This window comes from Chenopodium album, chromosome 2 (genome assembly GCF_948465745.1).
Source record: "Chenopodium album chromosome 2, dcCheAlbu1.1, whole genome shotgun sequence".
Taxonomy (NCBI): Eukaryota; Viridiplantae; Streptophyta; class Magnoliopsida; order Caryophyllales; family Amaranthaceae; genus Chenopodium; species Chenopodium album.
The window spans coordinates 19,441,687-19,469,393 of NC_137835.1; the positions used below are offsets into that span (position 1 = coordinate 19,441,687).

The 27,707-nt window shown below is 36.4% G+C and overlaps 2 protein-coding genes across 3 annotated transcripts; one reads left to right on the forward strand and one right to left on the reverse strand.

Annotated features, from left to right (window-relative positions):
* Nucleotides 1–6,875, forward strand: LOC145597089 (strigolactones hydrolase CXE15-like). The gene is made up of 3 exons (XM_081653267.1): nt 1–469; nt 2,456–2,827; nt 6,316–6,875. The coding sequence occupies exons 1-3, from the start codon at nt 99–101 to the stop codon at nt 6,617–6,619; spliced, it is 1,047 nt and encodes a 348-aa protein (XP_081509393.1). The 5' UTR covers nt 1–98; the 3' UTR covers nt 6,620–6,875.
* On the reverse strand, nt 6,823–27,707 carry LOC145597077 (D-lactate dehydrogenase [cytochrome], mitochondrial-like). 2 transcript variants are annotated; one of them, XM_081653255.1, is made up of 18 exons: nt 27,328–27,707; nt 26,672–26,774; nt 23,405–23,505; nt 22,740–22,788; nt 22,475–22,567; nt 21,961–22,075; nt 20,315–20,375; nt 19,762–19,798; nt 19,612–19,673; nt 17,447–17,543; nt 16,938–17,012; nt 16,493–16,601; nt 8,844–8,953; nt 8,544–8,606; nt 8,048–8,127; nt 7,793–7,923; nt 7,532–7,575; nt 6,823–7,250 (listed from the first exon to the last, which is right to left on the reverse strand). In XM_081653255.1, the coding sequence occupies exons 1-18, from the start codon at nt 27,570–27,572 to the stop codon at nt 7,131–7,133; spliced, it is 1,695 nt and encodes a 564-aa protein (XP_081509381.1). In that variant the 5' UTR covers nt 27,573–27,707; the 3' UTR covers nt 6,823–7,130. The 2 variants fall into 2 exon arrangements, with proteins under 2 accessions (XP_081509381.1, XP_081509385.1); XM_081653259.1 differs by lacking the exons at nt 19,612–19,673; nt 19,762–19,798.

The window sequence follows — 27,707 nt, forward strand, 5'->3', positions numbered from 1 at the left end:
CCACAAAAGTCATATCATATTATCTCATAACTCTCTCACTAAAAAGTATTGAGTGAGCGACGGAGAGAAAATAATAAGATCATACACACGAGTGCATCATGGGATCCTTAGCAGAAGTCGTGGAAGACTGCTTTGGAGTCCTCCAATTATATAGTGATGGGTCGATATATAGGGCAAATGTCTCCGATATAGATTTTGGAGAATTTAACAATAATAAGAGTAGCCAAGAAATAGTTGGAGAAGATTGTATAGTTGAATGGGAAGATTGTTTGTTTGATGAGAAAAATCAACTTAATTTGCGTGTTTATAAGCCTAGTTATAAGAATAGCATGAGCAAAAAGTTGCCAATTTTGTATTACATACATGGAGGAGGTTTCTGCCTAGGCTCTCGCACGTGGCCTAACTGTCATAACTGCTGCCTTCGACTTTCCTCTCAACTTCAAGCTCTTGTTATTGCACCTGACTACAGGTTAGCTACATAACCACTTTCTTTTCATTCGTATTAGCTTATTCATACGTCTTTTATACAACAGGTGTATGATATACAATTAGTGGTTATATGATTCTGAAATCGCCTAGCTTTATCTAGTCAGGCTTGGTGTACATAATTAGTGGGGGTTTTTACCTTATAACCTTGAAGTCAGAGGTGTTCTTCATACCAAAGAAAATAGAAAACAAAAATAAGCTTTTTGTAAGGTTGATTTTTACATGTAATTACAATTGTATTTTTCTTGATCATAAGTCTCGTCACTTTTAGAATGGTTTCATTAGTAGTTAAGGTTTTTTTTTTTGAGGGACTCATATGTTAAGTTAGAACTCTTGCACGTAGGGTATATGGATAAAATATTACTTGTATGATTTAGGTATTTCTACAATTTCTCACCATTTTTGTATAAATAACTTGCCGAAAATATATCTAGTATTAAAGCTCTGTTTGATTTTATGTAAAAAGTTTCATAGAAAAAGATTTCTCAACTATTTCATATCTTAATTCCTTTGTTTGGTTTGTAAAGAGGTGGAAAATTGCATTCATATTAATGGTGGAAAACATTTTCCTTCATAAAACAAGGGAAGTCATATTTTCCTCCCTTCTCCTTATCTCTTTTTTATTTCTCATCCATCCCTACATTTCACTCCTTTTTTTTTAATTTCTCTTTACATTTCCTTAATTGTAACAACCAAACAAAGGAAAATTATCTTGCTAATGTAGTTTTCCTTGAAAATATATTTTCTATGAAAACTAATTTTTTATTATTAAAAAGTAAAAAATAGAGGATAGCAATATTTTGATACATATTAAATTCATTAAGGGGTATATATTTACAACCTAAACAATGGACTTCAATTCACACTCATTTTGATTGAATGGATTTTTGGATCGGTTAAATCAATTGCGTGTTTCAAAAACATAAGATATTAGTATTATACTAATATAGCAATATGTTACCCTAACGTAACTTCAACAAACATTTTTGCTTCTTAGCCTACATAATCATCCTTAAGAACAAGTGCCAAGTACACTCTTTGAGACAAATACTTGTCTAATTAATTTTGAGTTCTTTAGCCTTCTTGGCTTTTATTTTTATTTTATATTTTAATCCTAAAACCTTTATCATGTATATTTCATATCTATTCTTATAAACTGACTCATTTAAATTTTGCACGATCCACACACATATGATAGAATAGTTGACTTTTCCTGTAATTTAATTTGATAAAATAGTATCTTTCTTTCGTCCACACATACATGAGTGGTTAATTATTTTTACTAATAAATCGATACATAACTAATCAAGCACCATGCATGAAGTTGATTTTGTCATCCCACTTCTCGTACCAAACATTTCCGATATTTTTAAACACTATGCCAAGGTTAAACGTGCGTGGTCTAAAACCTTTTAGTTTGGTTCGAAAGGGATATGCTCCATTTAAAAGGAGCTAGCGAAAAAGGCAAATTTTGGGGTCCATTATTTGAATGTTGTCTTAGTCTCCTCTTTAATCAATAGCTAATATTAAGATATTGTCCATTTTTTGGGATAATGTATACTTGGAAAATTATTATTGGTCAACCTTAAGATTGGGAAAAGTATGATTATAATTCAAGAGAAAATTTTGATTGCTAAAAAGTTTTTGACAAACAATTCACCCAAATTCTTATATTTTCTCAACCCTTTTCTTATACAAGTAATATATTTCCTCAACCCCTTATGTATAAGAATGCAACATAATTAAATACAAAAAATAGAGGTGTTATTATTTTTTTTGTTAGATAATTAGATTCATTCATGTCCCATTTATAATCTATTCAACTTTAGTTTGGTTTTATTTGAATAACTAGATCATGAACCATTATTTCGTGCCATATTATATATTAGAAAAGTGTGTGTGATAATACTTTCTGTAACGGTATATAATATATGAAGTAATATATATATTTTTTTTTTTTAATGAGTAGGTTGGCACCAGAACACAAGCTGCCAGCAGCAATTGAAGATGGGTTAAATGCAGTAAAATGGCTACAATTACAGGCTAAACAAAGAGAAAAGGGTAACCCTAGAAAAGATCACAATCAAAACGATCAAAATACGTGCATGAAATTGCTAGAAGATGGAGTAGACTTTGAAAAGGTGTTCATTATGGGAGACTCTTCGGGTGGAAATATTGCCCATCATTTGGCAGTCCGTTTAGGACCCGGATCTCCCGAACTTTCACCGGTCCGGGTTTGTGGCTATGTGCTTTTAGCTCCATTTTTCGGCGGGTCTCTTAGGACCATATCCGAGGCTAATGGTCCTTCTGAACCCGTTCTTACCTTGGACTCCCTTGATAGGTAATTTTTCTTTAATACTTCATATATTTCATCACCAACCCCTTTTTTTTTTTTTTTGTCAATTGATCAATTTTTGATGAACTCCTTTTTCAAACACGTAACCTTGATTATTTTATATATGTGCTTATTGTAAAGATGAGTGATATAATCCGCCAGCCAAAGGAGAAAAACTTGTTCTTATTTTAATTAATTAATAAGAACTCTGTATGATGGAGGAGTTTTATAAATTATCAATATGATCTAATGTGGACAATTGTATTTGGTGTCATATGACAAAATTAGAATACTATATTTCTCAAAAAAAAAAAAAAAATACAATATTTCACAATCACGCATACGATTAAAAATATTTAGAATCCAAATCATAATTATTACTTTTAAAATGAGGAATTATTGTTTGACTAATGAATGTGTGATTTTATCAATATAATTAATCCTCATAAATCTTCAATTTATATTGAAAAAAATCAAACTTCTAACTGCATATTATTGTATGTATTCAAGTTAATTACAGTATCTAAATAAAATTAAAATGAATACTTCCTCTATTTGCTAAGTATTCAACATCTAAACCTAACCTCTATAAACCTTGATCACACTGCATTCATATAATTTTTTTTTTTTTTTTTTTTTTTTTTTTTTTGATATTTTAAAATTTAACTTACTAATTTTGGAACAAATTAGACTAAATATAGTAGCCTACCGGAGTACGTACAATTATTGAGACCTAATACTTCGTATATAGACTTGAATTATTTTTTATTTAAAAAAAATATATATATTCAATTGCATAATATAATAGCTAAGGTTGAGGCCTACCACAATTAGAAATTTATATCTGTAGTCATTATCAAAACTTTTTTCCATCTAAAATAATGATGACTCCATTCTTTAAAAAATTTAGTTATCATTATCACTTGTTAGTTGTTTACGTCATCAACAATACGACACAGTATTATGAAATACACCGTATTGTAGTCTTACGACGTATTTTACATTTCCTAAAATAAAAATATAAAAAAAAAACGCATTTTACATTTATTTAGAGTTAAATACAAATACCCCGGAAAAGAATACTATCTTCGATTTTTTTTAGTTGCAACTTCGGGGTATTATTTGTGAGATATAAAATATTCCAAAGTTGCAACTAATAATATCGGAGGTAGTATATACAAATTCAAAATCTTCCACATCAATACATCATCCAAATTTTACTTTTTTTTTTTGTAATGGGTTTACGACTTTATGACAATGTATGAGAGATGTTGAGTTTTTTTTTTTTTTTTTTTTTCAAAAGAGAATGTTTTTTTGTAAAAAAAAAAAAAGAAGAAAGAAAGAAAAGGAATCATATTAATACTTTTATTGATCGATAATCAAACAATTTTATTTATTTTAAGATAATGTGTTTGGTGAAAAGCTGAAATCTAAAAGTTGTAAATGGTTGTATTAACTAATTTTGAATAAATGATTGTATTAACTTAAAGGAGCTTTTTTGTTAGCTTATACAAGTATTTTGAGGTCAAATTAAAATCATACTCCCATTTAATCCAAAATCCTACCTCAACTATCTTCTCTCATTCAATGCCTTTATTAGTGCTTGTTTAGTTCACCTTAATTTTGCTTAAATTATCGATTTGATAATTCCTCTTACCTTATGTATACGATAATTCCTGACATATATCAAGTGGAGTCTTGTTTTATTTGTATTAATATGTAACTATTATAATTTTTTCATTACAAAATTAAAAATATTTAGCGATAAAAAACCGTACATAAAATGATGATATTTTCCAAATTATATTTTCTAATTTGATCTAATCTGAACTTAATTTAATTTATTTTTTTTCTAAAACACGTAAAAATAACTTGAACTAAACAACGCCTTAGTCATTTTGCATACTCAAATATCTTAAGCAATCATGTATCATGCCAATCAGCTAGCTATTTACCAAGAACTTGTTTGGTTGCCTAATAAGTTCATGGGAAGTTTATTTTCCTAGGAAATAGATTTCTATATACTTGTTTGGTTGACAATTATGTAGGAAGTGGGACTTCCTAGGAACTTTATAAAATCATTGAGCTTATTTGGCGGGATAAGCTCACCACCAAACACTCCAATTAGCTTATTTCATGATCATCAATCAACTAATATTGATGAAATAAGCTAATTTCTATCTCATCAAACTTTTTACCAAACACCTTAGCTTTAATACAAGTAAATTTTATTTGCAGATACGGAGGAGTAATGATTACGATAACAACGCTAAAAAAAAACACAAATGTATTAATAGATTACAGACAATACCGTAATAGTATGAGTTGCCAAAATTAGATAGTGGAGTCGTATCTGTTATGACCCGATGAAATCCTTGAGCAGTACAAGAAATACTTGCTTCAACAAATCAGTTGCAAACATCATCTTAGGTTGATAACAATTTAATAATCTCATGATTTGCTGATTCATAATGTCACAAAAAGCAGAAATAATTGGTTTAGTATGTAAATTGATTTATTGGCTAACGCTTAGGCTTTTGGCATGTGATCACAAATAAATCCTAGTAGATCATTTGGCAAATCAACTCTCAATACATAATGTCCTTAATCTTTCCAAAAAATAAATAAATAAAATTAAATAATGTCCATAACCTGTTTGATCCTCATTGGAGAATAAAGCAATATAAATCATTTTAATACTATTATCATTTTATAAGCAAAAAAGTTAGTAATTTATCTCTTTCAATGATAGATGTGGATCCGGTGGGCGGTGGCTTAGGGTTATTTGACACTTGATGAATTTTACCATTTATTTAGTTACCAATTTTTATTTATTTATTTTTTATTTTATTTTATTTTTTTAGAGGAAAAGTTACCAAAAATATTGGTGAAGGAGAATATCAAAAAGAACATTTTCAAATATCGATCAATTGAGATAATATAACAATCTATACTTTATATTTAAAGGTGTTCCTAATTAAATTTAGGTGTCACGTGGCATCTTCCTCAAGTATTTCATTTTATTAAAACTATATTGCCTACCACTAAGGTATACCGTATCATATGTCATTTTATTAAAATTAAATATAATCAAGGATATTGATCATGAAATTAATGTAGTAATTCGGGGCATCGCCCGAGGCCAAAAAAACTAGTTAATTTCTAAAAAGAGTAATTTGTCTTTTAAAAAAAATCTAAAAAAAGTAATTTATTATAATTATATATATATATATATATATATATATATATATATATATATATATATATATATATCAAAAAATCCACCCTTACAAGACCTAGCTAATCCAATACCTTTTGAAAAATTACTTGTCCAAATAACCTTAACTCTTGTACTTGTTTCCTGTAGAATGTGGAGTAATGATCATCTGAAATTATCCTATATGTATTTGTATTTTAAATTTTTAAAAGTTATGCGTTTAATAAACCTAAAACATCAAAAGAACTGAACATTTTTTTCTTCATTCTCTTTTTAGGTTTTGGAGACTATCTCTACCTAAAGGAGAAGATAGAGATCATCCAATAGCAAACCCATTTGGACCATCTAGTCCAAATCTAGAATTGGTATCCCTTGATCCAATGCTTGTTATAGTGGGTGGCAAAGAGATCATGAAAGATAGAGTGGAGGACTATGCAAAGAGGTTAAAGGAGCTTGGCAAAGACATTACTTATGTTGAATTTGAAGGCCAACACCATGGTTTTCTCACACATAATCCTTGCTCCCCTGTCTCTAACCAACTTTCTCAACTCATCAAACGATTCATCTTTGCAGGGAAATAACCCTACTTTGCTAAATAATTTTCGCCCCATATACGTTTGCAATTTCTTCGGAGTATTAAGTTTCTTTCGCGCCCCCTCCCCTTTTTTCTTTGTTATGTTTCGTGCTTGCGTAGATAAATATGTCAAACACCAAATTACATACTAGAATTATGATTGTCATCTTTTTGGCGAACATTTGAAGATAGTTGATGAAGATATACGGATCAAAAAAATGTGGCATTCTTCGATTATAATAGAGTGATTATAACTTTTTGCACATGATAGTATATCTATTAATTGGGTAGTAACTTTGGTTTACAAAACTTTAGATTGAGCTCTATTTCGTTCTAAGTAGTTATTGAAATTCAAAAAAGTCTCAACACCAAAGATTTGAAGAAGATGTCAGTACTGAATGGTAACATGAACTCCAAAGTTTACAATAGTACAGCAAACATTGGCTGTAGACAAACTATAATGATGGTCACCTACACCAATTTATTGGTAGGGGCCGAGGTTGTGCCAAAACGCGATTTTAGAAACAGACATGAGGAGGGATCAGCTTTCCAGGATTCATAATATTGTTGGGATCCAGAGCTGCTTTTATGCTTTTCATTGTCCTCAAATTTTCTATCCCCAGCTCTTGTTCCAGGTACTGAAACAGAGAAAGGAAAAAACAGATAAAAGAATGGACATCAAACACTGCATTCTTATAACAATCTAGCAAGTAAATCTAGAAGGTTTTGAAAAGTTCGTCTCGCAAGAATGAATGAGAAGTCAAAAGACAATAATACTATTCAGGGAATCCGGTCAATAAATACATGGTGATTTAAAATCTACATTCTAGCTTGGACAAAATGATTAGCAAGCGCATAGAAATCATATTTTTACAAATTATACTAGACTAAACTAAATCAAAAGAATTCAGTGCAATACCTTCATTTTTCCAGTACCAACTCCATGTTCTCCAGTACATGTTCCTGCCCAATTGAAAGAACCAGCATAATTAACATATTACACAAGAAACAATAGGATTTGACGCTAGTCATTGAACCTCCAAAAGAAATTTGATGATCAAAGAGGAAGCCGGGAAAAAGAAAAGAGGGGGGGGGGGGGGGGGGGGTTGTGTTGGGAATTCCCAGAATGTTGGCCATAAGGGTCTAACTTGTAAAGCGTCATCAATACTCAGAAGGATACCTTCCATTGACAAGGCTGCCTGGACCATGAAATGATTTAGCCTTTCAGCTTCTTTTCTGTGCTCTTCGTTGTTAGGATCAAATAAGATCAAGGTATGAAAGTTCCCATCACCAGCATGGGCAACCACTGCACTGTTTTCATTGCCCATAATAATATTTAAAAAAACAAAGAAAAAAATAACAGAAATTTGGCAGTTCATCTCAAAGTTACCGCATTCTAAGCATGCAGAAAGCTAGTGGGGAAAAAAACATTTACCAGATTAATGGAGATGCATCCAGGACCTCTTTTGACTTTGATATTAGCTCAGCAAGTTGCGACAAAGGCACACAAACATCCTGGTGGGACAAAGTTCATGACTAAGATGAAATCTTTAATTAAACAATCCAGCACATTGAAGTAGCTACTGGAAAATGCTGCTTCAATATATAAAGTGTGCAACAAGAATAGATTAAAGATATAAATGTAAATAAGAGTTCAAAAATCATTTAACAGTCTACTAATATCAACATTGGCTAACCTCATAACACATAACACAACAAGAGGATACAATGATACATAGACAATAAAGGTGGAAAAGAAGTTCTCATTTCTAAATTTTCTATATTAATGGGATTAGGGGATATAAACAGTACTTGAGCTGCAAAATGACAAAGTCCTCCAAAAATGGCCACCCAACACACGCAGGACAAAAAATAAAATAAAATAAAATAAAATAAAAACAGGTGAAACTGGAAAGAAATAATCAACTGACCGAAATCATTGCTTCATATTCAGGTTCCATTGCAAAACACGCCCAGAGAGCTTCCTTCCTCATCTGCATAATAATGCAGAGCAAAAAAGGTTTATGTTGTCACCTTTATTTATTTATTTTTTTCTTCTCATTAGTTTCTCTTCATGTCTTCACTCATCTAATCATCTTCCTTTTTTCCACTTTGGGGGAGGGGAAAGAAGAATAACATTCATGGAAATACAAACCAATTCCAAAGCTTACTAAGGCCCTGTTCTCTTCACCATAGATAGATAGATACGAGAAGTCAAATAGCCAAATTACCTTCCAGAGCTCCTTTTTAGCTTCAGGTTCTTCTGCAAAAATAAAATCCGAACCATTATGCTCAGAAGCAATCTTCTGGACCAGTCTTGTCTGTTCACGTGAATATGCTTCTGCAAAAAGAGGAAGAGACATAATATTATCATTCAGCAACAGATAAATGCAATCTGTAACTTAAAATAGATTCATTGACATAATACGAGCAAGCATTAAACCTTGATGTTTTCTTATGTCCTATCCCCATCCTACCTCTTGCCCGCCAACAAAAATCACCAGCAAACAATTATATGGCTTTCAGGAAAACAAAACAACATATAGCCCTCCTGATATTTCAATCAGAAACCCAAGCATGGACACCAACACAGACACACACATTTATATCCTTCAGAACAACCTGCCCCCAGTCTTGGACTTTATGAGCAATGTATTGCAAGTGACCTCTATCAGGCAAGCACCATGGTTGCTTTATACAAAATCCATATCAGAAATAGCATAGTTAAACAAATTCATTATTAAAGCTTTAAATTTTCATTTCATTCAGGTCATTAAATATGCTCAAACACAGACATACATAGAATCAGGATCAGAATTCAGAAAGCTTTAAATATTCATTTCCTCCAGGTCATTAAATCCGCTCAAACGCATGCCTATATAGTTACCTGACACTTTGGTTTTCCTTTTCAGTAAAAACAAAAAAAAACAAAAAAAAGCACTCTGTAGTAAATTTTACAACCTCTTGTCCTCTTTTAATCACAACAGATTCTTTTTTGAGAGGTTGCTAAATAATTGCAATATTACTTTGTTTGGTTAAAAGTATATCTTCCTATGTATCACATGGATCCCTTTTCCTACCTCTCTCCATTTGTCTTGTCTCCTTAATTTATGTGCAACCCCTCCCCCCATCCCCCTACATTGCAAAATTGCAAACAAAAAACAAATGAAGTATAATATGTAATAGACTGAATTTCGGTTGTAATATAATTGTACTAAGTGATTCAATTAACGGAAGAAGGGCAGATTTCTCATATGATTAACCAAGCTTACAAAGGATAATTAGTGGCTTGAGGCTACAAGTCTCTAAGCCACTTTAGGTAGCCACTCTCTTGAGATTGCCTTGCAAATTTCTGGATGAAACTCTTACTGCCTAATTCTACCATTCTTATACTAATGGTCAATACTTGACCTTAGGAAGAATACATGTGACTAATTTACTAAAATGGAAAGACCAACAATTAACATAACTAAAGTAGCTTGCCCTGCTTCTTTCTTCTTCTCTTAATTGCTTTTGTCATGTTGCAAAGAAATGCCTTCCCTAGGCTGTTGCTGCTGCCGTTTCTCGCGCCTCGTGTACACCAACGGTGGTTGACCTTGGTCCATCACAATACTCCCCCCCCCCCCCCAAAGCTTCACCTTGTCCTCAAGGTGGAAGGACGGAAAACGATCGACCATGGACTGATAATCTTCCCATGTGGCTTCGAACTCGGGCAGACCCAACCATTGAATAAGGACCTCTAAGACCACCTTGTGACCACCCCTGCGCTTTCGAACATCTAACACCTTTTCGGGTTCGACTACCAATTCCAAGTCTGCCGTGAGTTGTGCCGGAATGGTTTGACTGATAATTCCCCCACCCACCGCTCGTTTTAGTTGCGAGACGTGGAAGGTGGGATGGATTTTGCACGAACTGGGAAGGTCCAGTTTGTACACCACCTCGCTTATGCGCTGGAGAACCTTGAACGGCCCATAGAAACGGGCTGCTAGCTTTTCGAACGGCCGTTTAGCGAGGGACCTCTGACGGTAAGGGCGGATTTTGAGGAACACCTCCTCCCCCACCGCGAATTGTTCATCCCGCTGATGCTTATCGGCATTGATCTTCATAAGCTGCTGGGCTCGAATGAGATTCCATCGGAGCTCGTCCAACATATAATCGCGCTCTTGGAGCTGCTCCTCTAGCGACCCCACTTGTGTGGCCCAAGCCCACCCGTAATAGCTTCCGTGGATCGCGGCCATAGACCACCTTGAAGGGCGTGGTCTTGATGGAGGTATGAGGGGAAGTATTGTATGCATACTCCGCCCATGGCAGCCAATGAGCCCACCCCCCAGGCTGAGCTGAAGCGAAGCACCGCAAGTATACCTCCACGCTCTTGTTCACAATTTCGGACTGTCCATCCGTTTGGGGATGGTAGGAGGTGCTCTTTTTCAATTGTGTTCCCTGTAGCCGAAATAATTCACCCCAAAATATGCTCAAGAACACCCTATCTCGATCCGAAATTATGGTGGAAGGGAATCCGTGCAACCTTACTATTTCCTTGATGAACAGGTCTGCCACATGGCAAAAAAAGGATGTTTCAACCCCATAAAGTGAGCGTACTTCGAGAAGCGGTCAACGACCACCAATATCACATCAAATCCCTTCGAAAGCGGAAGGCCTTCGATAAAATCCATAGACACGTCCTCCCAGACGGTCGTCGACACCGGCAAGGGTTGAAAAAAAGCCGGCTGGATTTTTCTGAGACACCTTGTTCCTTTGACACACATCACACGCGCCCACATACTCTCCTATCGCCTTGCGCATTCCCGGCCAATACCATTCGGCCGCCACCCGGAGATAGGTTTTCACCTTGCCGTCGTGGCCGCCGGTGGGTGAGTCATGGTACTCATATAAAAGTTTCGGAATGATACTAGATTTTTTAGGAAGCACAAATCTTCCCTTGTAACGGATCTGATCATTCACCAAACTAAAGCCATTGGGCCCAGTTTCATTGGGCTTTAAGCCTTTCTTCATTTCAGCGATCCACTCACTTCCCTCCAACTCCTTATTCAGCTCCTCCCAATTTATATTCTGTGAACTTACTAAGGCTCTCCTAAGGCTCTCAGTTCACAGTGTTTCCTTGAGAGTGCATCGGCTACGCGGTTGGAGGTCCCGGGCTTATATTGTACCTCAAAGTCGAAACCCACGATTTTCCTCATCCATCTTTGATACTTATTTCCAACTTCATGTTGTTGTGTGATATAACGTAGGCTTTGTTGGTCGGTTCTAACCACGAAATGCCGACCGAGCAAGTAATGTCTCCACTTGACAATAGCCAAACAAATTGCCATTAACTCCTTCTCGTACACGGACTTAGCTTGAGCCCTCACACCCAAGAGTTTGCTATAGTAAGCAATAGGGCGGCCTTCTTGCATCAACACCGCTCCTAGCCCATAACCGTATGCATCGGTTTCTAAGATAAACTCCTTTTGAAAATCGGGCATTGCAAGGACCGGGGCGGTAGTCATGGCCTCCTTAAGTTTCTTAAAGGCCCGACTCACCTCCTCGGACCAACCGAAAGCATCCTTCTTGAGTTGAGCAGTTAAAGGTCCGGCCACTTGAGCATAGTGGGCTACGAACTTGCGGTAGTAGCCCGTTAAACCAAGAAACCCCCTTAATTCCTTGAGGTTTCGTGGGCTGCCAGTCAAGGATAGCCTTGATTTTGTCTTCATCCATTGCCACCCCTTGCCGTGAGATTATATGCCCCAAGTATGCCACCTTGTAACTACCAAATTCACACTTCTTATAATTGGCATACAACTCATGTTCGGTCAACTTCATGAGGACTTGCTTGAGGTGATCTTGATGTTCACCTTCACTCTTGCTATACACAAGAATATCATCGAAGAATACCAACACAAACTTCCTTAAGAATGGCCTAAAAATGTCGTTCATGAGGGATTGGAAGGTCGTCGGTGCGTCGGTCAACCCGAAAGGCATGACGAGAAATTCGTAATGCCCCTCATGAGTCCGGAAAGCCGTCTTGTGAGTGTCATCGGCCTTGACACGAATTTGATGATAGCCGGATTTTAAATCCAACTTAGAGAAGATTGTCGCCCCATGCAACTCATCCAATAATTCGTTGATAACCGGAATTGGATACTTATCCGGAACGGTTTCTCGATTGAGAGTTCGGTAATCAACGCAAAAACGCCACGATCCATCCTTTTTTTTAACTAGCAATACCGGGCTTGAGAAAGGGCTTGTCGAAGGCTTGATGATGCCGGCCTCTAGCATTTCACGACCCTCCTTCAAGGTGATTGCGTGTTCACGTCCCCTAGAGGGTGGCAGTCCCTTAGGGAGGTGGAACACATTCTGAAACTGCTCCAAAATAGGAGCTAAGAAAGCTACTGGCCCAGATCCTTCCTTCGGCCCAACCCCACAAGGAAGCCCAATTCCTTCTCCTTCCTTCTCTTGGGCCTGCTCTAGCTGATTTACTTCAACCCACAACCCATTCCCTTGTTTATTAAAGGTGCGAAACATGGCCTTGAGAGAGATCATCGACGCCTCTAATGACGGGTCGCCGGTGAGTTCCACCTGAGCTCCGGCGACCGTGAAGTGCATTTTATGAGTCTTCCAATTTGTGGTGACCACTCCGAGCTTTTCCAACCATTGCACCCCTAGAATGAGATTGGTGTTCCCCAACCCGAGTGGAAGAAAATTTTCCACCACCGTTAATCCACCATCTAACTTGACCCTCACCCCATGGCATACTCCCTTACCACGAACGGTGTCACCATTCCCGAGCAAAACCCCAAACTCTCCGCCCTTGGTTAATGGAATTTCCGCCTCCTTCACCAACTTCGTAGAGATGAAATTATGCGTTGCTCCGGGATCTATCATCACTACTACCTTTCTTCCCATGATCGTGCCTCTCAATTTCATTGTCTTTGGATTGGATATTCCAACCACCGAACACAAAGAAACTTCCACATTAGCCTCGGGCTCCTCCCATTCCTCCAAGTAACTCACTCCTATCTCTTCTTCCCGTCGTTGCCGGCGAGTAACACACTCAACTCCTTACACTTGCATCGGTGTCCGATTCCCCACCGTTCATCACAACGGAAGCAGCCCTTTGGCTCGTTTTTCTTGCAATTCACTCTCAGTGAGTCGTCTGGGCCCGTTACTGGATCTTTGTGCGGGTTGAGAGGAATTAGCTCGGCCCATATTGACAGATCCTTGGGACTCGGAGGCCCGTGACCAAGATGGGTGGGTCGGGCAGCGGGTAACCCATACGACTGAATCAAGCCCCCACCCGTTTTGCTCACGGATCCGGTGTAAGTTGGGCCCACATTGCTGGGTCCAGCTTTCCAAGGGCTAATACCCCCCTTTTTGTTCCCGTTCACCCTGTCTCTCTCCTCTATTCTTCCTGCCAAATCCATGGCATGCTCCAAGGTGGTCGGATTGAGCAATCGGAGTTCCGCCTTGATATTCTCCTTCAATCCATTCACAAATTGCCCCTTCTTTAAATTTTCGGGAACATCGTCGAGAGGAAAAGCTAACTCGATGAACTTGCACCAGTACTCCTCCACCGTCCTTGTTTGGGTAACGGCCAACCACTGTTCATGTAGCGTGCCGGCGGCCGGAACTCCTTCAACAACCTTTGTCGCAAATCCGTCCAGTGAAGAAACGGTCGTCGCCTTTGCTCCCAATGAAACCACTGTAACGCCGAGCCGTCCATCGCCACCACGGCTGCTTAGATTTTATCCTCCTCCGTTAACCGGTAGAAGTCGAAGTACATCTTAGCTCTCATGACCCAATTATCTGGGTATTTCCCGTTGAACACCGGCAGATCCAGTTTCTTATGCTTCCACCTTCCTCCGTCGCCACCACCTTCTTCCGGCCACGCACGAGGGTCCCTCGTTCTCCATCGTGGCATCCCAAATTCTCCGTGGCGGGGCGTTTTCACCTCGTCTTCTCCGTGGTTGTGGCTATTTTCACCGTCCAACGGTATGGGAGGCGGGTTTGGCGGTGGTGGTCCTCGCTGCACCGCCGCTGCCAGGGCTGCATGCACTTCTTCTTGGAACTTCTCCCTTTCCTTCGCGGCCATTGCCACTTGTACTTCTTGTTCGGAGCGAAAGCGGTCAAACCGCCCTTCAATGCGCAACCGGTTCTCCTCCTGCCTCTTCTGTTTTGCTTCGAAAAGAGCCGTGAAGTTGTCTGTGATCGACTTCTGGGTATCGGCCATGACTCGGTTTACTGCCTCCGTGACTACACGTCCGATAGTGTTGCCTTGATCAGTCAATTTCTCCTCTATCGACTTTAACCGAGACTCCACTTCCTCTAGCTTCTCGTCTACTGCATCTGCACGTTGGGTAAGTGATGGTCCCCCCGCCATGATCGAGTTGCTCTGATACCAAGTTGTAACAGACTGAATTTCGGTTGTAATATAATTGTACTAAGTGATTCAATTAATGGAAGAAGGGCAGATTTCTCATATGATTAACCAAGCTTACAAAGGATAATTAGTAGCTTGAGGCTACAAGTCTCTAGGCCACTTTAGGTAGCCACTCTCTTGAGATTGCCTTACAAATTTCTGGATGAAACTCTTACTGCCTAATTCTACCATTCTTATACTAATGGTCAATACTTGACCTTAGGAAGAATACATGTGACTAATTTACTAAAATGGAAAGACCAACAATAAACATAACTAAAGTAGCTTGCCCTGCTTCTTTCTTCTTCTCTTAATTGCTTTTGTCATGTTGCAAAGAAATGCCTTCCCTAGGCTGTTGCTGCTGCTGTTTCTCGCGCCTCGTGTACACCAACGGTGGTTGACCTTGGTCCATCACATAATATGAGGGAAAAATTGCTCCCATTAATCTGAACTTTACCTCGTCCGCCCAAATTAATCCGAACTTTGGATTATTATTTATCACTCCCAACTTTATGGGGTATTAATTTCTGTTGCACCCAACAGGTCATCCAACCTAATGTAGCAGGTTACCTAGACACGTGTCAACACGTGATAGGTTAAAAAAAAATTTAAAAAAAATAAAAAAAAATATTAAAAAAAAACTACCAAACCCAGCCCCCCACCCCTATCCCAGAAAACACTCCATCACCACCCCCACCCCGCCGGAAATTCGCCTCCACCCCTGAAAACCCCTCCCCTGCCGCCAGTAACCGCCGCCCAGCCACCCCTTCCCTTCCCCCACCCCCGAAAACCCCTCCCCAGCCGCCAGCCACCTGCGAAAACCCTTCCTCCTCCTCGAAAACCCCTCCCCTGCAGCCCATCCACCCTCGAAAACCCCTCCCCAGCAACCCAGCCACGAAATCGGCCACAAAATTGGCCACAAGTGGCCGAAATCGGCGACATTCAGCCATAATATCGACGACATTCAGCCACGATTTCGGCCACAAACGGCCGAAATCGGCCGGTTTAGGGTATTCAGCCCCATTTTCGGCCATTTGCGGCCGAAATCAACCATTTTCGAGCATTGGTGGTGGTGGTTTGGTGGGCATCGGTGGTGTTCGTGTGGTGGGGCAGCTGCTGGGTTAGTTTTATTTTTTTTTTTATTTTCTCTATTTTTCTCAACCAATTACATATTGACACGTGTGCAAAAAAAATAATTCACAAATGTTTACCTGATTTACCGGTTGCAAGTCATTTGGGTGCAATAAAAATTAATACCCCCTAAAGTTGGGAGTGATAGATAATAATCGAAAGTTCGGATTAATATGGGCGGACGAGGCAAAGTTCAGATTAATGGGAGCAATTTCTCCTAATATGAGTGTCATATTTTGAGCTAATAATGAACATTACTACATTCTACAATTATTACATGAAAACTCAAAACAAATATCAGAACCCAGACCATGAAGAGAGAGTGCAATTAACCTGTTCCAACAAATTCAAATAATAAAGTAGGTGTTTCAGGCAAATTTGATCCATTAGCAATATTTATTGCCTTTACTTGAACCTCATCCATAAGTTCTACCCTGGATACCTGGTTAATGAGATAATATAGTAAGTAAACTTTGAAAACCAAGAATGCATATGAATTTTGTCAACCAAGAATTACTTAAAGTGGTCGTGTCAATTACATGCTAATTCGAAAAATTATAAAAGGAAATAAACCTTGGATTGTTAAGAGTTGAGCGAGTGTTTTAAAATTAAAAGGGGTTTCAAACAAAGCTTTTAATGGCATTTCAGTTAAAAGGGCATGACTGGAAATCTGATAATAGCTTAGAGCAATCTCCGGACATGAATTAAAATTTTACAAACACTCAATCAGTTAAGAAATGATGAAACAAATAAAGTGCCACACAAATCTCCTCGTTACCTGTATTCCAGACATCATAGTGGCGATAGCAACATCAGCAGCATCCTTAATTGAAGGAAAGTTACACCTTGCAACCTGTACATATCACATCACAGTCAGTCTACACTAACAAGTTCAAGTGTACAGCCTGTACATACCTCACAGCCTGTACATAAGTTAAAAAACTTTTGCGGCTTAAAGTAGTTTACAAGAAAATGTCACAACTTACAAATTCTAATGAAGTAATTAGAGGGCAAGATCAGGAACACAAAATATATTTTAAATCCCTTTATCCCACATAGAATGTCCACATTGACATTTCCCACAAATTTACAATACAAGAAAATTCATTTGACTTCAAATTCAAAGTGAGGAAAATTGTTCACATTTTTGCTAGTACATCCAATCTGGATCCCAGAATAGAATAGTGGATTTCCTTTCTCAGATGGATGATATATAGCACAGTCAACAATTCAACAAAGACCCAAAGAGGAAAAAAAAAACCCTTGTAAAAGCAAGCAAGTACATACTACTGAGTACTGAGGGATTTTCTGAAGGCGTAGAGTAACTTCTGTAATCACACCCAAGGTTCCTTCACTTCCAATGACTAGCCGGGTCAAATCATACCTGACAAGTAAGCATTGAGGAAACTTAATGTCATCATTTAAATATTTACAAGGTTACAACTCTTGCAAAACGAGGAAAATGCAAAAGAGAAAGAGGAACAAATGATGAGCTTTAAGATGGATAAAATCATGAATGAGATGACCCCTGAATCAATTATAAATCTCTTAAAAGTCAAAACATAGAATTTTGCCCATCTTTATCAAACAGGTAGAATTTACATTAGCAACTTAACCTAACTGGTGGCTCAATAATCGTTTTCCATAAAATGACATGCTTAAATTGCATTACACCAGAAACAATTACTATCATAAAACATATCCAAAGTCTCTTCTAGATCCATGATCAAAACATAAATCCTGGTAAAACTGCTATACTTTTCTTACTTACATGAAGGTCTCAGTTCAGACTAAGCAAGTTCTACCAAAGTTACTCTTCCTATAAGGATCCTGTAGTTAAGGAACCTTTAAAGATGTATGAATGTGTAAAATGTGCATCAATTTCTTTATATAATCCATTCTGTTCTCAAAACCTTTATTTCTGTATCCACTATTAAGTTGTTTTGTCTGCGAGGTAAAGAGCTTAAGTGCACTAATTCACCGCCTAACCACCAATAAAAATACGCCCAGCCCATTCAACAAATCAAAATGTAGTTGACAACATCAACTTCTACATCATCCTTTTGATCCAACCAAAATGTAAGCCACAAATACGCGAGCTATCAATGTAATTCTCCTTCATGAAAGATTCTATGTAAATACTTCAATCTCATTCTTACATAATTCAGTTGTGATACATTGACTATGGAAGGTTTTTCCACACAATCATACAACAATTCTTCTGTTGATCTTCTCAAATCTGCTTAAGAAATGAAAAGGTCAGGATTTTGGGTAAAAAAACAAAACCCTCTTAATGCTACTTGCTACTTTGCTCTCACCATGGAGCTGCTTTACTAACACTCTTCCTTCAGAGTAGTCTTCAAAGTATAATTCTGAAATAACTAAGCTCATCCTCAGTATTCAATATTACCAATCAACTTGATGCCCATCCCAACCTCAACAATAAGTTCTATCTCAGGTATCATCCCCAATTTCCTTTATTAATTGGATCTAAGAATAGTGTTGATGTTTTATGTCCATTATATAGCTACAATAGACTTCATGAGCCGGTTATTCAGTTCTATTCCTTTGATGGTGTTGCTGTCCATTAGAGTTTTACTCTTTCCGACCAAATTTTTGGAAGGAAAACCACATAGTTGCCACTCACCTTAACTGTTGATCCTTGTATGTTTTGACAATATTATTATTGAAAACTTGCTTTGCTCTTTTCTTAAGCTTTCCTTTCATGTTGGAAAACTACCGCTACAACCATCTATTTCACCCTAATAAAGTCCCGTCAAAGATGAAGGCTTCAACCTCAACTCTATATTTCAACAAACACCAATAAATCACAGAGAATAGGAAGACTTGTAAAGTCCTTTCTCCTAAAATTTGTTCAACGGACCACAATATTTTTCAAATGCATGAGCATGTCATCCAATTTTGTCCATTATTTTGTTATATTCTAGGAATCTAGGTGTCTCAGGAATTTGGTGAGCTTTGTGATTCACTGAGTCCTATGGAGTCTATAGATTTTGTTTTTTTTTTATTTATTTATTTAAAAAAAAATTATAAAAAAAAAAAGAAAAAAAAAAATTAAGCGTTTTTTGGGACTCATGAGTCAGAAAGGAAACATGAGTTGTCAGATAGCAAGGAAAGCGAGATATCAGCTAATGGTGGGAGGGGTACTGTGGTAGGCGAGTGATGTCGTATCTTTAAGAACCTTGCTCATCAAGAGAGTTTGTATAATAAGATATCCTCCACGAATATCTTCTATCAGTCTTCCAGGAACCAGGGATGCTTCCCCTTGAGCATTCAGTGGAATTAAAAGGCAATATGAACTGATAATTCAATCTTTTTTGTTTATCTGTGGGGAACAATCTTCTCATTTGTTTGCATTAAAGTACCCTTATAATCTTATATATGGAAAATTGATTCAAACTTAGCAACTTAAATCAAATTGAAAAACAAACCCTGCTGCACTCTTTCGGGCACGATTCCCAGTCTTGACAACATCACCACTTGCTAAAACAACCTACAAAGCATGAAAAATATATATTTCTTAAGATTTTGTTATCTTCAAAACCATATGGAGTACAAGATAAGACAGACTGACAACAAACCTTCAGATTGATGACATTTTCACGCATTGTTCCATACCTACATGCTAAGAAAAAATGCCATCAACATTTATGCTCTAACTGCATAAAAAATATTGAATCACCTATTTCTTAAACATTTCATGCTGCAAATATAGGCAATGCATAGAACATTGTACAAAATGAACATACTCACAAGAAGAGTACTAGTATAACCCAAAGACAATAGCAAATAAACAGTAGTAACTCAGTAAGCCTAGGGAGTAGGGCCCTCGAACATCCCCAGCATCATATCATTTCAAACTGGGTGTTAGCTCCAGTTACAGGATGCAAACTACAGTCTTGTCGTAAATCAATCTATTATTAGTGACCAAGAAATAATTGACAAGGTCACAATACTAGAATACTTAGCTCTTAGTATTAAATTTAATTTTCCTAATTTTAGATTTTTAAGTTGGAAAGAACAAGGCTAAGATAGTCCATCAGCTTTGCGTCGCAGGGCAGCCTGCCTAGAAAAGTAATTCACTCTGTAAGTCAAAAGTCAACTACTCAAAACATAAATGAATTGGGTACCAACCTCACAGCTAATGAACCAGAGCAGCGCGTCGCACACATACCACCAATGGTAGCACCAGGACCTGTCCATTGAGATAAGATCCAATAACACTTGATCAACATACAAAGTAACCTTACGTGATGGAAGTACAGTGATCATCATAAGATGAAACGATATAAAGAAACCCATCAAGATATCAAAATTGAAATACAAAGGTGCAACAGTTGAAGCCTGAAGGATATATATGATAAAGCTTCAAGTAAACAAATAAGTACAATGATTATGGCTTCATAAAATGTTCATCTTAAAGTTCTTTTATATGGAAATTTAAATTTAACAGAGTAAAGAGCCACCCTTGGATTCCATATGTAATAATGAACCCTCCACACTTTACTTCCTCCAATATTTCATCTTTATTTGAAAAGGTACACTTCTAGGCATTGAAGCCCAAGCCTGTTGCCTAAGCTTTTAGAAAGGCATGGGCGAGGCCATTTCGATGAGGTGCACTGAGTTGTGAAAAAATGGGGCAGTAGCTGCATTGATTCTTTGTATGCACATTGTATTTACGAACAAAACCTTAATAGAAAGTATTGTGCCTCACACCTGCTTTGCACCTACGCTCTAGGACCCCAAAGACCTTAGTGTGCTCTGGAACTTTTCAGACACTGACCTTGAATCAAAACAAAGATTGATGTCCAATACACTTGAAAGATCCGTAAATCATATTTCCAAGCATATGCTATGTCAGCCATGTAATTTGTTTCTCTTCATTTTTTGTTCTATTTGAGGCAAGAACAATGACTATTTTCCAATATAAATATGAAATGTAACCAATTGTAACAAAATATCTCCAAAATCAATGATACAAACACATTTTCCATTAATTAGAACATTTTCAGCTGTACATTTACCATCTAAAAAGGAAATAATATCGCAGTTGTCATGTACCTACACTCCAGCAATAGTGACACATAATGAAGACCATAGTAAAATTTCAGCCAACTACTTGTTTGACACAGATACTTCAGTACTTGACTGCTTAAGAAGAAGCCTGGATATTATGGATAATCAATCTCCATCTTACCAATACACCTATTTTATGGATAAAGCCAGAATACTTCAACCATAACATATTGGAGAAAGAATTTAAGCTCTTGATATATGAGACACCAATTTCCCACTATATCAGCCCCTCCCAAAAGATGTTTAATATATCTAAATTTATTTATCTCGCAAAATAAGATAACTAAATGCCACTACATTGCTTCTTCAGTTCTTATATCTGCTGGTCTATCAACTTCTTATGTTTTATGGATAAAACCAGGGCACCCCAACCATATCACATTGGAGATAATATATGAGCTCTTGGTATATGAGACACTAATTTCCCACTTTATAGACCCCTCATTAAAGATGTTTACTACATCTAAATTCTCGATCTCTCAAAATAAGACAACTAAGTGCCACCCCATTGCTTCTAAATCTGCTGTCTATCAACTTATAGCATTCAGTTTGGACAATGTACAGGAAACGGATGTACTAGTTAGTACATAAAGAAAGAGTTTATATAAGAATCAAATCAACAGCAGTGCAATATTATAAAAACTCTACAAAAAAAACAAATGGAAACATCACAGTATCACACAGAAGAGTTAGTAAACTGTTACCAGGATCAAGAGGAAAGAATAAGCCATAAGGTTCCAAGTATTCATTTAACTCCATCCATCCAATCCCAGGCTCAACAACCACATCCATATCCCTGACATGTAATGCTTTAACACTCTGCAATCCAATTAGAAAAAAATTTGAGCTCTTAATAATTATCATACATAAGAGCCCTTACATATCTAATTTAAGCACATATATTAACTAAGTCAAAGGCCATTGTCTTTGACAGGTTTCCTTGCTTTGTGTGCATGGAGCTTAACTGCTTTACTTTCTGAACTATATTCCTCTTTCTCTAACCTTACACTACTTACCTTATTCCCTCTCTCAATGTGTTTAAAACTTCAGTAAATCACTTTTGGTGCCATTATACTACTGTGAATCTAGATTCTTGTCGCATCTTATTAAACATCAGCAAGTGAGTTGTTTTTTTAACATCCACGAGATATAGCCTTGAGGATCATCATTTTAATTTTATATCAAGAATCAGCATAATCTAAAGACAAGACTACATACTTTCATTTGTGACAAGTCAATGCAGACCCCTCCATGAGGAGATAAAGTATGACCCTCTATAGATGTAGCTCCACCATATGGTACGATAGGAACCTGCTCGTGAAAGAAGAAGAAACTTTTAACAAACTTGCAAAGGGAATTCAAAAAGAGTTTCTAAGTATGGATCATATTTCTCACAAGAACAGGTCACACTAAATATGAGAAATTTAGTAAGATAACTAGCACATGGTTTAAGCTTCTAACAAGCATGTCCAAGAAACTATACCTTATGCTTGTTACAAGACTTAACAATCAACGAAACTTCTTGTTCGGATCTACAAATAATAAAATCAAAAAATTTTAACTTCCATAACTAGAGGGTAAAAATATAACCAAAAACCGGTGCAGAATCAAGGAGACAAAGATACAATAAGATAAGAAAGCAGCATATTACCAGATCTTGCATTCAGCAATCAAGCAATTCGTTATTAATTTAGAATTAGAAAAACTGGCTTTAAATAATACTCCCTTTGTCTCTTTATGTCTCTCCCAATTCAAATATTCCATTTGCAGAGCGTGAAACTTTGACCCCAAATATTGATCAGTATATATAAGAAGAAACATGCTCATGTGTTATCTTGTTAGATTGGTTTGAATGTATAGTTTCAAAATATCAATGTTCATAAATTTAGGTTATATATTTATTTTAGATTTTATCTCACTTAAAGAGGAGCATTGAAAACTGTAAATATGTCAAATGGAGCAAACATTAAGGAACGGAAGGAGTAGAAACTTTCCCCGATGGGTGCTAAATAATATGACCTGAGCACCATCAACATTCAACTATTTTGTGCTAAATTATAAAAACCTCACTGAAAAATCTGAACAAAATGAATTGACATAATTAAATTTTCAAGCAGTGAATAAAATAGTGATAGAAAGCTCCCAAACCTCGGAAAGATGACAATGTCAGGAATATTTACAGCTTTATGAAAGCTGTTTTGTGGTTTCCCATGCACGGATCTCTCCTCATAATCCATTGACATGTTTTCCTGTTAAAAGCCAAAAATTGAAATGATCCACCTAAAAAGATGATTTTTTTCAGTGGCTGAATAAAAAAACTATTCAATTAGTATGCATTACCCCTTCTGCTCTTAAACAGAAATTGACATATACAAAAGATACAAAATGTAGAAACCATATTACGTTTAAGAAAAAAGACACTTTACAGTTCATTTATTACAAGATATAAGGTCTAACGAAACACAGTATCAGTACAAGTACTATATTAGCATATATGGCAGTTTTACGGTTTTGTGTTTTGCCTGTTTTTACATTTCAGTCATATATAAAATTAGGATCCAATTTTTTGAAACCATAATAAAAAGTCTTCAATATGAGTTATCATTTTACAAAATCACCCTGGTCTAATTTCTGGAGTCTTGAAACCAAATATTAAAATAAAAAATGAAAAAGCGCAGCATATCTTTTAAGCTGAATTTCTACAATAGCATCCCCTAGGCTACACTATGATAAAAAAGTCCGCAAAAGTTGTATTCTTGCTCTGGTGTAGCTAGGCAAAGCCATGATTTCAACTTTCATGATCAAATGAAAAACATTATAGTTCTTGAAAATAGATACAAGACCTAACCCACCGTCTTGTGGAGAGGAGGAAAGCTAAGAAAAATAAAATTAAATGGGAAATAATACCAAAAATCGAATTTATAATGCACCAAATTGGCAACCAAAACTATTATATATTTCTTTCCTTCATCAAGTGGATTAAAAGCCAACTTTGGGTTATATTTTACGTATACAAAAGGACTAGAACATATACTCTTCAGGCAATTTTGTATAATCTAGTGCACAACTCAACTATACAACTCTGCCACAAAATGAAGAATAAACCTCTTGAGGCAAAGGAAAAAAAAGGCTAAAGTCATGAAATTCTATTCCTTCTATGTTATTTAAGCTAGGAGCATAAATATTCCAATCACAGAAGGGAAGATTCTATTATGAAAATAAAAAAAAAAAAACAAAACAAAACAAAATAAAGGAATAAACCAGTAAGTAGAGTGAAAATATATAGACCATATTAGTGGAGGACAGGTCAATAAAGAAACACAAACCAAAACACACTTTAGATAACCATTTATCAAGAAATTAAAATTAAAAAACACTAATGCACCAGTTTTTGCTTTATTTCCTTCAATTTATGGTGGAGCTTATAGTCTTCAAACACCTAACGAATTTTTTTTTACCATCATGAGCAACTTAACTTTCTAAGAGCCTATTTGTCCGGGTCAAAAGTGTTAGGTTTGGAAGGTGTGGAGTTCAAGGCATAAGGATGCATAGCTTTGGAGTATAAGCTTAATTATACCTCAAAATCAAGAAACGATTTTGAGATGATTCTAGTTTGAAGTGAAAGTCTGTCTCAAGAGTTTTCTAACAACTAGTCATAAGCTCGTTTAGGATAAAAAAACAGAAAGTTATGACCGATTAACAAAGAGTTGTTTGCGCTACGAGGTCGCCCGAACCGATGGAAGATTTGCCCTGTAAAAGGTGCGCCCAAACTCGCAGGAAAAGTGACTCGAAGTCACTTGAAAAAGGTTTGGCCGAACCAAGCCAGGTTTGCCCGAACAACGGGTGGGTTTGCCTGAACCCACTTGCTCCTATTTTCTACAGTTTTGCTAATTAAGTGGCATGGCTTATTTAAGGCCACGGGATTGTTTATTATGCCTTGCACTATACAGACTCAGGTTAGTCATTGTAATAAGGTATGATAATGAAGAGAAAGATGTAGAGAAAGAGAGCCTCGAATGAAAAAGTCCTAAAACTTAGAGTTTAAGTGTAAGGAGGGGTGTATTTGGGGTGGGAGCTTTCATGGTGCTTTGAAAGCCTAGAAACTACAGTATTCTTCATCAAAGATTACTCTATACTACCTCCGTTTCGCATTAGTTGCAACACTTTCCATTTTCGGCCGTTTCATATTAGTTGCAACATTACTATATTTGGAAAGGACCTATCATTATTTTATAATTTCTCTCTCCCACTAACCCCACTTTCACAAATATTTTATTATTTCTCTTTCCTACCAACCCCACCCACACTATTTTTTTTATTATTTTTATCTCTTACTAACAATACTTTATATTATAAGCCTATAAGCCTAGGCTATAATTTTTTTAAACTATGAGTCAAGCATGCTGTTAAAATTAATGTGAAACGGAGGGAGTAGTAGACTGGTGGGTTTTTCTCCCAGTTTTTGGTTTCCCACAATAAATTCTTCCTTATCTTGTAACATTGTTGTTTACTTGCTTTCCGCTCTTCGTTATTATAAATTTTCGTTAATCACATACAAGATAGCAGAGTCGATATCCCTTACAAAATGGAATTTGAAAACATCACATGTCTAGCGTCCAACCACAAGGACAGTTTAAGATTTACAAAAGGCAAGTAAGGCAACAACTTTCCCACACTACATCTCAATCAAAGCACATTCTTTGCACTTTGTATTACAAATGAGAAAAGCGGAATGGAAGACATTATAAAATGTTGACTTCAATATAAACAAGATATAATTTTGGAAATTTTCTAAGGTATTATGATATTAAGCTAAATAGTGTGGTACTCTTGCATGTATGCTCTCATTGACCATCTTATTCTAGATATCCTCATTGACTAAAAGCACCAAGGTGACCGCCTCAATCCTCATAAAATCTACATCAATATTTCAATAACCGAGAGGAACTAGCACCATTATTATGTCCGACTCAAGATACCGTGGATAATAAAACCAACTATCATAACATACTATTTATTCTCTGCACATAAGTCAATGTTCACAAGGAGTCTCAGACACTAAATGTCATCATTGACTTTGTAGCACCAAGGTGTAGCCTTTATACTTGTAATATCTCGGCAACTTTAAATAACCTCAAAGAGAATGCCAATTCCAAATTCCAATACATTTCACAAATCCTACCATATTGCTCGTCCTAGAGCCAATTAACTTCACTACTTCATACAAGTCCAATGACAAGGTTGGAACATAAAGTAGCTTCTAAAAGACTTGATACTTGCTTAACTTTCAAGAATTCAAATAAAAGTATCCCATAAAAAAAATCATTCTATACATTCAAGATACAGTAAGCCAAGTAAGCAAAGGCAGCAATTACATTCAATCATCCAAGTTAAACAAATTTTATAAAATAATACCCCACAAATAGCCTTCAAATCATTGATGAGTTCTTGTGGAACACTTCTGTGAGAACCCTTCACCACAAACTCAGTACTTCCTTTACCACCAATGCCAACACCTCTGAACATAATTCAGAACACGAAAAACAACATCAACAACGACAATCAATAACAAATTTAATGTTACTCAAGTTCACACATTAAATTTCTCAACAATTACAAAAAAGCAAATGCATATAACTTATTAACCCAACACTCAACTTTTGCTCAAAAAAACTACAAGCAACATAGGAAGAATACAATCATTCAACAAGAACCACAGTTAAATTCTTATTTTATTTTGTTAAATTAATCATTTACATACTCACTAACAATGCTATTCGGACTTGGCTAGAAGTGGTTAAAAAAGTGTCAACATAAGCATCTTTTATAAATTTTGCATGATTTTGGTCCAAAATGAACAATCTTAAGTATCACACAATCACACCTATATAGCTATACGCTATGGCTATGTGCAAGTGTCGAGAATCCGATACGGGTAAACGAAGTTAAATAAAGAGTTCGAGTAACATAGCCGTGATATCCCACAAAAAACAAAGAATCAAACATAGTTACCCTGAAAATTAAATTGAAAATTGAAAAAATTAAATAAAAGGGAAAGATGAGAAACTCACCGAGAATCAGAATCGAAAGAGTCAGAAAAAGAGGGATTGGATTGAAATTGGAGCAAAAGTGAAGCAGCTGAAATGGGGACTAAATAAGAAGACCACCATAAAAAAGGGTTTTTTCCTTTGGAAGAGATGACTTCAGAGACGGCAGTTGAAGGGGTGGTGTAATTCTGAAATTGGGATGATCGAAAATGTGTAAAGATTGTTCTGGAAGACGAGCGTAGACGAGAGAACCACCATGAAAATGCCATTGTTTAGCTCTGTTTTGACTTTTGTATTTTTTTGTAATTGGGAGAATCAAATCAAACAGAAGTCTTGAACTGAACCTTGTAGTGGATGCGTATCCGTGCTTAAAGCCTTAAAATTCAGCGCACCTTGTCTATCCA

Bases quoted from the DNA above. Each gene is read 5' to 3' on its own strand.
- LOC145597089 (XM_081653267.1), top strand. From the start codon at position 99: ATGGGATCCTTAGCAGAAGTCGTGGAAGACTGCTTTGGAGTCCTCCAA. The intron at 470-2,455 runs GTTAGCTACATA...TTTAATGAGTAG, and splicing joins GTTATTGCACCTGACTACAG to GTTGGCACCAGAACACAAGC. The intron at 2,828-6,315 runs GTAATTTTTCTT...TTCTCTTTTTAG, and splicing joins ACCTTGGACTCCCTTGATAG to GTTTTGGAGACTATCTCTAC.
- LOC145597077 (XM_081653255.1), bottom strand. From the start codon at position 27,572: ATGGCATTTTCATGGTGGTTCTCTCGTCTACGCTCGTCTTCCAGAACA. The intron at 8,954-16,492 runs GTTAATTGCACT...CTCTTTTTGCAG, and splicing joins ATTTGAATTTGTTGGAACAG to AAGCATATTCACGTGAACAG. The intron at 7,251-7,531 runs GTATTGCACTGA...TCTCTGTTTCAG, and splicing joins TTGGTACTGGAAAAATGAAG to TACCTGGAACAAGAGCTGGG.